This window comes from Salvia hispanica, chromosome 3 (assembly GCF_023119035.1).
Source record: "Salvia hispanica cultivar TCC Black 2014 chromosome 3, UniMelb_Shisp_WGS_1.0, whole genome shotgun sequence".
In the NCBI taxonomy this organism is placed as follows: domain Eukaryota; kingdom Viridiplantae; phylum Streptophyta; class Magnoliopsida; order Lamiales; family Lamiaceae; genus Salvia; species Salvia hispanica.
In genome coordinates, this window is record NC_062967.1 from 35,968,154 (window position 1) to 35,980,323 (window position 12,170).

At 37.5% G+C, this 12,170-nt stretch overlaps 2 protein-coding genes across 2 annotated transcripts; one reads left to right on the plus strand and one right to left on the minus strand.

The window, feature by feature from the left end:
* Positions 1-543: 543 nt before the first annotated feature.
* Positions 544-4,267, plus strand: LOC125209989 (MDIS1-interacting receptor like kinase 2-like). Its single transcript, XM_048109569.1, has 5 exons — positions 544-2,516; positions 2,584-2,944; positions 3,045-3,115; positions 3,177-3,824; positions 3,894-4,267. The coding sequence occupies exons 1-5, from the start codon at positions 596-598 to the stop codon at positions 4,265-4,267; spliced, it is 3,375 nt and encodes a 1,124-aa protein (XP_047965526.1). The 5' UTR covers positions 544-595.
* Positions 4,268-7,392: 3,125 nt separating this feature from the next.
* Positions 7,393-9,475, minus strand: LOC125217159. The gene is made up of 2 exons (XM_048118995.1): positions 8,814-9,475; positions 7,393-8,657 (listed from the first exon to the last, which is right to left on the minus strand). Exons 1-2 carry the CDS (start codon positions 9,439-9,441, stop codon positions 7,510-7,512), a joined length of 1,776 nt encoding a protein of 591 aa, XP_047974952.1. The 5' UTR covers positions 9,442-9,475; the 3' UTR covers positions 7,393-7,509.
* Positions 9,476-12,170: the final 2,695 nt, after the last annotated feature.

The following is a 12,170-nucleotide window of genomic DNA, read 5'->3' on the forward strand; positions in this document are numbered from 1 at the left end:
GTATATGTTTTTATTATATTTTTTATAATGGACATTTAAACATCATCAAAAATTCGTTTCCATCCATTATCACTTACGTATAAATTTAAAATATTGATTATTTCGAGCTTCCGATATCACCTACATCTATAAACCCTTTAACTATTAATCGTGACTTGCCCCCCAGCATAAAGATCCTGGCTTCACCACCGTCTGTGTCAGAGGTAAAAATACTATATTATACAAAGTATACTATATACGTGATGGATTATGTTTTTGCTACAAGTATCATCATCGACAGTGACTAAATTAGTCCTTAGAAAAAGCTACAATTAATTAAAAAGAAAAAAAGAAAAAAACACCTCCACGTAATGCAATACAATGGAAAAGTAAAGTTTAGGAATTTTTGTTGTATTCATTGAATAATCCAGGTATTGACCTGGAAGACTTTGAATTTTATGATTTTCACAAATAATTAAATGTGTGGTGTCAATAATTACCAAGTAATGATAAAATATGATGCTTGCAAGTTATATAAAAAGTTATACTCCATTAGAGGCATGAGTAGATTATTACGAAAAAGAATCATACATATAAAAACCAGACAATATAAGTGATGTGTGTTGTGATTGTTGCTAATGCAATGATCATTGTGAGCATCTGCATATTATTGATCAATAATGTAGTTGCATCTAATGTTTCAGATTCGAACAGAGAAAAGAAGGCGTTGATGGATTTCAAGTGGCCTTATATCAACTCCACAGCTCATCACTGCCACTGGGAAGGCATTACCTGTGACGATCATGGCCGCGTTGCACAGATAAACCTGCAAACTGATGTAGGATGCGATGATGAATCTTGGAAATGTCACGATGTTGGCTATTTGGATCCGCTAGTTTTCACATCTCTCACTCGCATTCATCTAACCTCACGTGGACTCTATGGAGTTATCCCAACACACATAGGTTACCTCTCCAACCTATCTTATCTCAATTTCTCGAATAATTATCTCGAAAGTGAGCTGCCTCTTTCATTGAAAAATCTGAGTGAGTTACAGGTGCTTGACATTTCTCTTAACCCTAACATTCATGGTGTCATTCCACCTGACATAGGAAGCTTATCCAAAATTACTCATCTCTATTTGTCATACAATCGACTCCGAAGTGATCTGCCTCTTTCACTGGCAAATCTCACTAACTTAGAGGTTCTTGACATTTCTCGTGACCGTGGCATTCATGGTGTCATTCCACATAACATAGGAAGTTTATCCAAACTAACTCATCTCGACTTGTCATACAATTCACTTTGGAGTGAGCTGCCTCTTTCACTATCAAATCTCACTAACTTAGAGGTGCTTCTCATTTCTTCTAATAGCATTTCCGGTTCCATTCCTTCTGGAATAGGGTACCTCCTCCATTTGATAGCTCTTGATTTGAACTTCAATGACATCAATGGCTCTCTGCCTGCAGCTATGAGCCAATTAACAAGATTGGAAATCTTGAATTTGGATGGCAATAGATTGGAAGGTGCTTTCGAAGCAGGAATACACATGCTTCCTTCTATCAAAATGATAAATCTAAGTAGGAACTCAAACAAAGAACAGATACCTCCACAGTTTGGATATGTTGCTAATGCACAATTTCTCAATATCGATCTCTCTTGGAACTTAATATATGGTGAAGTCCCTGAATCTATTTCATGTTTAAATGGAATCAATTTGTCCTACAATGATTTAGTGGGCTCAATTCCACCCAACGTAGGGCGTAAGTTTCCAGTAGAATCATTCATTGGCAATCCCAAATCACAACCTCCTGATTCAGAGGGATCCAAGATTAACATGAAAATTTTTTATTATGTAATCTTCGTTTTTTCTATTTTTTGTGGAATCTATTTCATATTCTCCAATAGAAGGGAAAAGAATGTAGCATCAGTTACACCTGATCCCAAACATGGAGACATATTCAAGATTTGGAACTTCGATGGCAACATCACATATCAAGACATCATTGAAGCAACACAAGACTTTAACTTGAGATACTGCATTGGAACTGGAGCATATGGAAGCGTCTACAGAGCTCTACTGCCCTCTGGAAGAGTTGTTGCCGTGAAAAAGCTTCACAGATTTGAAGGAGATAATCCTACCTTTGACTCCTCTTTTAGGAATGAAGCCGAGGTTCTCTCTCAGATTCGCCATCGCCATATTGTCAAGCTTTTTGGATTTTGTCTGCACCAACGCAGCATGTTTCTCATCTACGACTACATGGAAAGAGGAAGCCTCTTTAGCGTGTTGGAGTATGATGACGAAGAGCTGACCTGGAAGAAGAGGGTAAATGTGGTGAAGGGCATTGCCAATGCACTATCTTACATGCATCACGATTGCAGCCCTCCTATTTTACACAGAAACGTATCGAGCAGCAACATACTCTTGGATTCAGAGTTTGAAGGTTGTTTATCTGATTTTGGGACAGCTAGATTGTTCGATCCAGATTCGTCTAATCAGACTCTACTTGTAGGAACTCGGGGCTATATTGCGCCAGGTATGCATAATAACATATTTTCAAGTAATAGTAGTTTTCATGACAAAGAAATGTTTGTTGGCGGTAGAGTTGGCCTTCACAATGGTGGTCACAGAAAAATGTGATGTATATAGCTTTGGAGTTTTGGCATTGGAAGTCATGTTTGGAGATCATCCGGGAGATTTCATTTCCTCCATGATGATGATGAAGAGATCCACGCAATTTGCTCAAAACATGATGGTGCAACAACTCTTGGACAAGAGGCTATCATCTCCGGACGAAGATGTGAGATTGTCGAGGGAAGTGGTTGGAGTGGTGAAAACAGCATTGAAATGCATCAGTTGTGATCCAAAGCTGAGGCCGTATATGAAGGAGGTGTCTCAGGAGCTCGCTAAGCACCCACCACGGTTGACAACGCCATTCCGCTCTGTATCAGTGCTACATCTCATGCATTCAGATTGAACTCACAGCTACCTTCTTCTTCTATAATAAATTTACAGATGCTCAGTAGCCATATTAAAATGCCTCTGTTTTCCTCTGTTTCCTTAGTGTTTTCCTTCTTCGTGAACAATGCTGTGATTTTTTGCAGAATCATGATCTAATGTATGCTAGTATATGTGGTATGTGTTATGTGTATTACTCCATATTATTGGGACTCTTAACATAATTTATGTGATTTATACTGTCTAATTTTACAGAAGGGAACTTTATCACATCGAGTGTTGGTTCCAAGACATGGTGACATATTCAAGATATGGAACTTCGATGGCAACATTGCCTATGAAGACATCATTGCAGCAACACAAGACTTTGACTTCCGATACTGCATTGGAACTGGCGGCTATGGAAGTGTCTACAGAGCACTACTGCCCATTGGAAGAGTTGTTGCGGTTAAAAAGCTCCACAGATTTGAAGGAGATAATCCTACTTTCGACACCTCTTTTAGGAATGAAGCCAAGGTTCTCTCTCAGATTCGCCATCGCCATATTGTCAAGCTTTTTGGTTTTTGTCTGCACCAACGGAGCATGTTTCTCATCTACGACTACATGGAAAGAGGAAGCCTCTTTGGTGTGTTGAAGGATGAAGAAGAAGCCGTTGAGCTGAACTGGAAGAAGAGGGTAAATGTCGTGAAGGGAATTGCAAATGCCCTATCTTACATGCATCACGATTGCAGCCCCCCTATTCTACACAGAGATGTATCGAGCAGCAACATACTCTTGGATTCAGAGTTTGAAGGTTGTTTATCTGATTTTGGGACAGCTAGATTGTTGGATCCAGATGCTTCCAATCAGACTCTACTTGTGGGAACTCGGGGATATATTGCACCAGGTATGCATACCATAACACAGTTGCAAGTAGTAATTTTTTCATAATGATGACATGTTATGTTGTATGCAGAGTTGGCCTTCACAATGGTGGTTACAGAGAAATGTGATGTGTATGGCTTCGGAGTGTTGGCATTGGAAGTCATGTTTGGAGATCATCCGGGGGATTTCGTTTCCTCCATGACGATGATTAAAAGATCCACACAGTTTGCTCAAAACATGATGGTGCAACAACTCTTGGACAAGAGGCTACCATCACCAGACGAAGATGTAAGATTGTCGAGGGAAGTGGTTGGAGTGGTGAAAACAGCATTGAAATGCATCAGTTGTGATCCAAAGCTGCGGCCGTATATGAAGGAGGTGTCTCAGGAGCTGGCGAAGCATCCACCGCGGTTGACAATGCCGTTCCGATCAATATCAGTGCTTCATCTCATGCACACAGACTGAGCTCACAAAGTTAAGAAAAAGAAGCACATAAATAATAAATACTTATTTTTCTAAAGGATGAAATGCTACATTAGTTATAACTCCCAACAATGGATCTTATTGAGAAATTGATTTATTACTCTATAATACTACTAAGAAATTGATTCGATTCACACTAATTTTAAGATGGAGCAAACAACACAACGGCTTAACCCCCCCCCTTAAACAGAACAATAATTAGATGAGCATTTGCAAATCAAAATTTGGACTTTTATTCTACTGATTTTTTTAAAATTCGTGTCAAGTCAATATGAGACATATAATAAGCACAAGAGATTAGTAATACCTAATTCATTAAATATACACATTTAACATTAAACACAATAAAATCCATCTTCATAAAATTCTTCACTATTTAAATATTATACAACGATTGTGAATTAATTTCACTGAAAACCTTGGATATACGAATACAAATGAAAGTGAAAATGTATATTCAATTAAAAAGATCGGATCCATGTTTTGTGTTTCCGGCAATGCAAATTTAGAGTATTTGCGATTAAACTACTCAAAACGGTAAAATTATTCAGAAATTGCATTCAAGATCAATTTTTCATGTATTTTTGGATAATGAGAAAGAGATAAACAGAAGAATGACTAATTATTAGATTGTCCATGACTTATCTCGTATGTCCAATCAACAATCCATAAAAAAGCAGTCTAATTAATCTAACTCAAAGAAAACTAGATCAAAGAGAATAGATAGACTGAAAGAAAACTGAGGAAGTGCATTAAAAAAGGATATAGTCAACTCACAATAAATAATATTGTCGTCAAAATACATAAAAAGTAAAGAGGCAATTCAAATATTGTAAATAATTAAGTAATTCATTAAATACACACACCTCACCAGCACCACTTACAGTTTCTTAAACACAGTAAATTCATCTCATCGACCATAACAATAGAATCTGATACCACTTCTGTGTATCGATTTTCTCGAAAGCCATGGATGTACAATTGTGAGAGGATGTGAATGAATCCCTCGCACAAGAAAAATGAATCCAATAATCGCATTGTGAACATGAGAAAGCCGCTTGATCTACCAATCCTCGAATGATTTGGTTGCAATACCCACACCTCTCATTTCTTCCATAAGTAAGCATCCGCGTAAGTGTGAGAGGATGAGAGTGACAAGGCATGCTACTTTTGCCTCCAAACTTGACTTTCGACAAATATCCAAGCGAGGGAATGCAGTTTACGTGGAAAGAGTAGTCACATTTAGCACAGTGGTAGAACCAATACTTGCACTCTATACCTTCCTCACACACCTCACAGATGTCATGATCACTACTTGTACTATTACTAGTACCCGTAGTGATCAAATGCAGAGGATGTTGATCGAATTTATGAAAATGAACCCTTTTTGGTAGTAAGGCGCATCTTATATGAATGTAGAAATCACAGGTAATGCACCTATAGACATCAAAAAGGGCTGAGAGGCAGGAACAACAACTGATGGAGGAGGGCCACAAACGGGGGATGGTGCAAAGAAGAAGGTGTTGGCTATGTGAGTTGTGCTTTATAATCATTGGGGCAACCATGCATGATATATCAACCATCACGGGACTTGAAAAGTAGTAGCAGGCTGCATTGCTAGGAAGACAACAGAAAATGCAGAAAAATATTGAACTGACGTACCATTTGTCAAGGTACGGACAAGGGCGTGCCTTATATTCTTCGCTGTCTTCATCATTTGGAAGCTCAAACTTCATAATGGGGAGGTCTGCACAGACTTTATGAGCAAGAAAAGAGCAGCCGCCTTGTTGAGAGCATTTATAAAATGAAGATGGAATAGTGATGGTTTGTGTGCATATATCACACACTAGTTTGTAAGTGTGGTCATCTTCCTCATCACCTACTAGGACCAAAGGATGCTTGTGAAAAATCTCAATCGCAAGCTTCTTGTCTTCATCACCAATATTATGTGCTTGGTTTCTCTGCGAGTGTGAACGGATCTCCAAACTTGGAAATGTGTCCAAGTCGTCATCTGGTAGTTGGATCAACTCTAGCCTAGTTTCTACAATGAATATATATTAGATGCTATTAGTATAAGTAATGAAGTTGAGTGGATGAGTTATATACAATCCTTACGTACTTGATTGAATTTTCTCGAGTCCACATCTGACATGAGAAAACTGCACGGTTTGGGGGCAGATATAGATGGCGTTATGGGTAAGAAGCAAGGGTTGGTTGCAAACTATGCACTCCTCACTTCGGATACTGGCACGAATAGAATAAGCGAGAACATAAGGTTCAGGATTCGAGGGGAGCGTGATAGCAGTAGGCAGTATGGTGCAGTCTTGATGAATCCAGAAATTACATTGTTGGCATGAGAAGAAGAAACCATCATGTCTCTAGAAAGGAAATCAATGGATGAAGATGACTGAAATGCCTATCACCCTCCATATCCTTATTCCACACCTGTGATTCAACAAAACAGAGAGTGGTAGTCTTAAAACATTGACAACAACTTCGAATATATATGTATACATATGGTAGTGGTTTCAACCCATGCAAAACTAGATCTAAGTAAAAAAATTTTAATGCAAAATTAGGATGAAATCACACCTTAAATGCATAATTAAGAATCTTAATTTAAGATCAAATGTAGTCCATTAAATTAAAAAAATGGATGGTCCAGATTTTTTTGATTCCGTGTGCATTATATATCACGAACAGAGCATCACAATTTAAAGACATCTAGTTACATTATACTCCCTCCGTCCCTAAAAAGTATGAATTATTTTCTTTTTTTTGTGTCCGTCCCTAAAAAGTATGAATTATTTTCTTTTTTTTGTGTCCGTCCCTAAAAATTACGAACATTTTTAAGCTTGGAAATTCTTTTATCTTTAATGAGGCGGGACCAATTCTCCACTAACAATATTTTAATTAATTTTTCATTCTATCTTTCTTATTTTACCAATTTTTCTTTTCAGGGACAGAGGGCATATACATATACGTATACAATTCGAAAATACATGTGATTGATCAGTATCGTCCGCTTCCATATCATCTACAAAGGAAGTCAATGGATGAGGATGACTGAAATGCCTATCACCTGTCATTCGAAAAACAGAGAAACATGGTGTTCAAACATTGACAATACATTAAATACACACACCTCACCAGCATCACTTATAGTTTCTTTTACACAGTACATTCATCTCTTCCACAATTACAATATATACTATTCCTATCAATTAATCTTCAGTTTCAGCCATATCATACCACTCCTGTGCATCGATTTCCTCAAAAATCAAAGATTTACAATTCTGAGAGTATGTGAATGAATCCCTTGCACAAGAAAAATGAATCCAATAATCGCATTGTGAGCAGAAGAAAGCCACTTGATCTACCAATCCGGGGATTTTTTGGTTGCAATACCCACACCTCTCATTTCTTCCATAAGTAAGCATCCTTCTAAGTGTGAGAGGATGAGAGTGACAAGGCATACTATATTTGCCTCCAAACTTGACTTTGGACAAATAGCCAAGCGAGGGAATGCAGTTTACGTGGAAAGAGTAGTCACATTCAGCACAGTGGTAGAACCAATACTTGCACTCTACATCTTCCTCACACACCTCGCAGATGTCGTGATCACTACCATTAATAGTACTGGTAGTGATCAAATGCAGAGGATGTTGATCAAATTTACGAAAATGAACCATTTTTGGTAGTAAGGCGCATCTTATATGAATGAGGAAATGGCACATAGTGCACCTATAGACGTCATGAATTGTGGAGCCGCGGGAACAACAACTGATGAGGGAGAACTGCAATGTGCGGGTGGTGCGAAAGAGAAGGTGTTGGCTGTGTGAGCTGTGCTTTATAATGTTTGGAGCAGCCATGCACGACAGATCAAACATCAAGGGAGTTAACTCTTCTTCAGGATAGTAGTAGCAAGGGGAATTGCTAGGAAGACAGCAGAAAACGCAGAGAAATATTGAACTGAAGAACCATTTGTCCGGGTACGGACAAGGTTCTGCCTTCGTTGATGCAATGCTGTCATCTAGAATCTGAAAGTTGATAATGGGGAAAAGGCCTGCACAGACTTTATGGGCGAGGAAAGAGCAGCCGCCTTGTAGAGAGCATCTGTAAAATGGAGATGGAATAGTAATGGTTTGTATGCATATATCACACACTAGTTTTTTGTGATTATAACTGTGATCCTCTGCCTCATCACCAACTAGGATCAACGGATGCTCGTGAAAATTCTCCATTGCAAGCTTCTTGTCTTCATCATCACCAATAATATCAGCCTGGTTTCTCTGCGAGTATGTACGAATCTCCAAACTTGGAAATGTGTCAAACTCGTCATCTGGCAGTTGGATCAACTCTAGCCTTGTTTCTGCAATGAATATATAGATATTAGTATATGAAGCGGACTGAATGAATATATAGTATTTATGTTGATGTTATTTTGTCATCTGTTAACATTTTCTAATGGTCAATATTTAGAATTTGCATTTGATTACATCCATATATATATGTATATGATCCTTACTGGAATGAATTTTCTCGAGTGCACATCTGACATGAGAAACTCTCAAGGTTTGGGGACATAAATAGACGGCGTTATGGGTATGAAGCAAGGATTTGTCGCAAACAACGCACTCAATCTCCTCGTAATTGGTACGAATAGAATGTGCGAGGAGGAAAGGCCAAGGAATAGAGAGGAGATTGAGAGCGGTAGGCAGTATGGTGCAGTCTTGATGAATCCAAAAATTACATTGTTGGCACGAGAAGAAGAAACCATCATGTCTCTCCCCACACGCATCGCAATGAGACAAAATCTGTCTACAAAAAACGACGAGAGGGTGAGGTGGATGGCTCTTGTGTATGGTTTTGATCTCAACACCATCCACTGCTGCTGCTGCTGCTGCTGCATCCAAAGGATGCATTTTGACGTCGCAATCATCACATTGGTAGATGAAATTGGGACTTCCTACTTGGAGAGAAAGGGTGTGGTCTTTAAGATTGGGAAGGATTAATTCTTCTTGGATTTTGCCCGCACATGATTCGTGCAGAAAAAAATCGCAAGCAACAAAGGGGCAAGTGTATGATGGCGCGGATAGAATTGGCAATCCGCAAATTTTGCAAAAATGAAAGTTATCAGAAACATCCGCTTCCATCTCATCTACCAAGGAAGTCAATGGATGAGGATGACTGAAATGTCTATAACCCTCCATGCCAACTGTCATTTCAAAAATAGAGAATTAGAGAAGGAAGTGCCTCTGAATATTCAATTAGAACAAAAAAAGAGATTAACTCAAAAATACCAACCTAAGGTAAGAGAAGTCGACGAAATGTGGAAGTGCCTTTGAATATTTTGTCTCTTGAGTGATGAATGCAATCGAATGTGAGTGAGGAGAAGATGGCAACAACTTCCAATATATATATGAATATTTTGATCACAACTTGATAATATGGAGTAGTAAAAGATTGTAGTAGATGCCAGAAGTAAGGAACTAAAACTTGTTTCCAAATTCAAAAGTATGTTACATGAATAATTAATTTCAAGAATGCACCTTTATTCTATAGTGAAAGAAATATTCCATAATACTTATAATGTTAACATTAAAAAGTAAAGTTTTATATAATAACAAAAGAAGTTAATTAGTCCATTTGCTTGCTTCTGAAGATTTGGTATCTACTAATGAAATTTATAAAGCTGTACGCATATGGGAAATAAAAAATTTAAAGATTACGAAATTACGATGATTAAACATCAAGTGAGATAAATTATAAATCTGCATTAAATATGTTATACAATTTCTAAAATAACACTACTCCATAAAATATTGTAGTAGATGCCAAGAGTAAGGTACTAAAACTTGTTGCCAAATTAAAAGTATGTTACATGAGTAATTAATTTCAAGCAACAAAGTCTGCACTGCACCTTTATCCTAGAGGATGATAAGGATTCAAATACTCTATGACTTTATTGAAAAATTATACTATTACTATTCGGCACTGTCGACTAAGTAAATTAAAGAGTTATAACTATAATACTAAAAGATGCTAATTAGTCCATTTGCTTGCTTCTTAGATTTGGTATCAACTAATGAAAGTTTTAAATTTCTGAAGTTATATACTAGTAGTATATATATATATAGCATATAAAATTTTTAAAAAAAATATATATTCTCTTTACGTTTAATTACTTAGCACTTCTTCTACCTCAGCAATTCTTTTATTTTCTAATTTTGGGATCTCTAATATTAACTGGGTCATACCTACTTAGTTCAGTACGATCCATCAAAAAATGTGGGTTCATTGATCAAATTGAGCTTTAATACATTTTTTTCAATTCAATACCAGATCCATCAAAAATTCAATCTAATCGAATACAGTCTGATTCACTTGGATTTTACATGACTTTAGAGGGTAGTTTTACTTGGTTTTGATCATATATTGTGTACTTTGAGACATGGTTATAGCTACTTCTCTATTATGTTGGTATTTTGACCATTTTGTGAAGAATGTGTAGAAAAATGTACAAAATATGTGGATGTGCAGCTGCTCAATGTTCGAGACAGCTTATCTGGAGATTTTGAAGTCCGATTCGCATGTAATGCATACCATTCTCTTCGTCTTCGAAAGAGCTTCGTGTGGATATCTTAAACGTCTCAATCGGAGTTCGGTAGAAGAAGTTATGGCCGTTTTACCAAGACTGCGCAGAGCAGTGACATAGCTGGCGACCCGCCAGCAAAAGACGAGAAAAATGCCGTAAGCAGCTGGCGACTCGCCAGCTTCGACGCACACCCAACCTGGCGACCCGCCAGCTTCGTCCGACAGTTTATTTCGGGCCCAAAGTCAACCCTAGGTATATATATGCCTAGGAAACGCCTCCAAACACAACTTACACGCCTCCTACCCCAAAAATACTACTTTTTCACCTAGGAAGAAGAGAAGAACGAGCAGAGGACGAGTATTCATCGCAAGATTGAAGACGAGGCCTCCAATCCGCCCAATCCAATTCTAGGAGTTTCTACTTTTAGTTTTATTCTTGTTCAAACAATGTTTTTGAATATTTCTTTGACTTTTGTGTTGAACATGAGTAGCTAAATCCTTCGTAGAGTTCTACGGGGGAGATACAATGATTCTTATGTTTAATTGATTTCCTTTTTCTATGCCTTGGCTCATGTGGTTATTTTGATTTCTTCTGTGCTTATACGTTTATTTGACTGATCACCTTATAAATGCATGTGGATTTTACTACAAGAACTGAGAAGTGAGTAGTTTAATTTGAAAGAGAAGAAATTGACGTCTTTGCCAATATAATCGAGAGATTTGAGCCTTTGAATGAAGCTAAGTATCTTAGGAGCTATTAGGAGTTGTTGCCTTAGTTCTAGGAAGGAGACTTCGGTTCTAGGTAGCAATCTACAAATTATATGCTTTGAGAAAAGATATAGTTTTACCTTAGTGATAGCTTAATAACCCTTGAGACCCTTTGTTGGCATAGTTAGGAAGTTAGTTGAGCATAGGATAGTTGTTATCGATCCCGTAGGATTCTACCCTTCTCATCCTTGATCTACATCCGTTTTCTTATTTGCTTTTAGTTCTCTAGTTGTTTTTAATTGTTTTTACCTTGCTTTTAAATAGATTTAGAAAAACCAAAATTCCGATTCATCTAGATAGTAGTTGAGGTTGGTTCGTGGTAATTAGGTTGACACTCATTGTCTTCTGTGGATACGATACTCTTTGCTTACTATTTGCTACATTAGCCCCGTACACTTGCGGGTATACTTGTGTTAAAAATAAGTTGAGCCACAGTCCTAAGCCCAATATCGGTCCAAATAAGAACCACAATTTCATATAATTTTTAACTTTTAAGTATATTTATGTTTGTTAGAAGTCG

Coding starts and splice junctions, on each gene's coding strand:
- LOC125209989 (XM_048109569.1), top strand. CDS start 596: ATGTGTGTTGTGATTGTTGCTAATGCAATGATCATTGTGAGCATCTGC. Junction 3,116..3,176: donor AATGTATGCTAGTATATGTG/GTATGTGTTATG, acceptor TATGTGATTTAT/ACTGTCTAATTTTACAGAAG. Junction 3,825..3,893: donor TCGGGGATATATTGCACCAG/GTATGCATACCA, acceptor TGTTGTATGCAG/AGTTGGCCTTCACAATGGTG.
- LOC125217159 (XM_048118995.1), bottom strand. CDS start 9,441: ATGGAAGCGGATGTTTCTGATAACTTTCATTTTTGCAAAATTTGCGGA. Junction 8,658..8,813: donor ACTCGAGAAAATTCATTCCA/GTAAGGATCATA, acceptor TATTCATTGCAG/AAACAAGGCTAGAGTTGATC.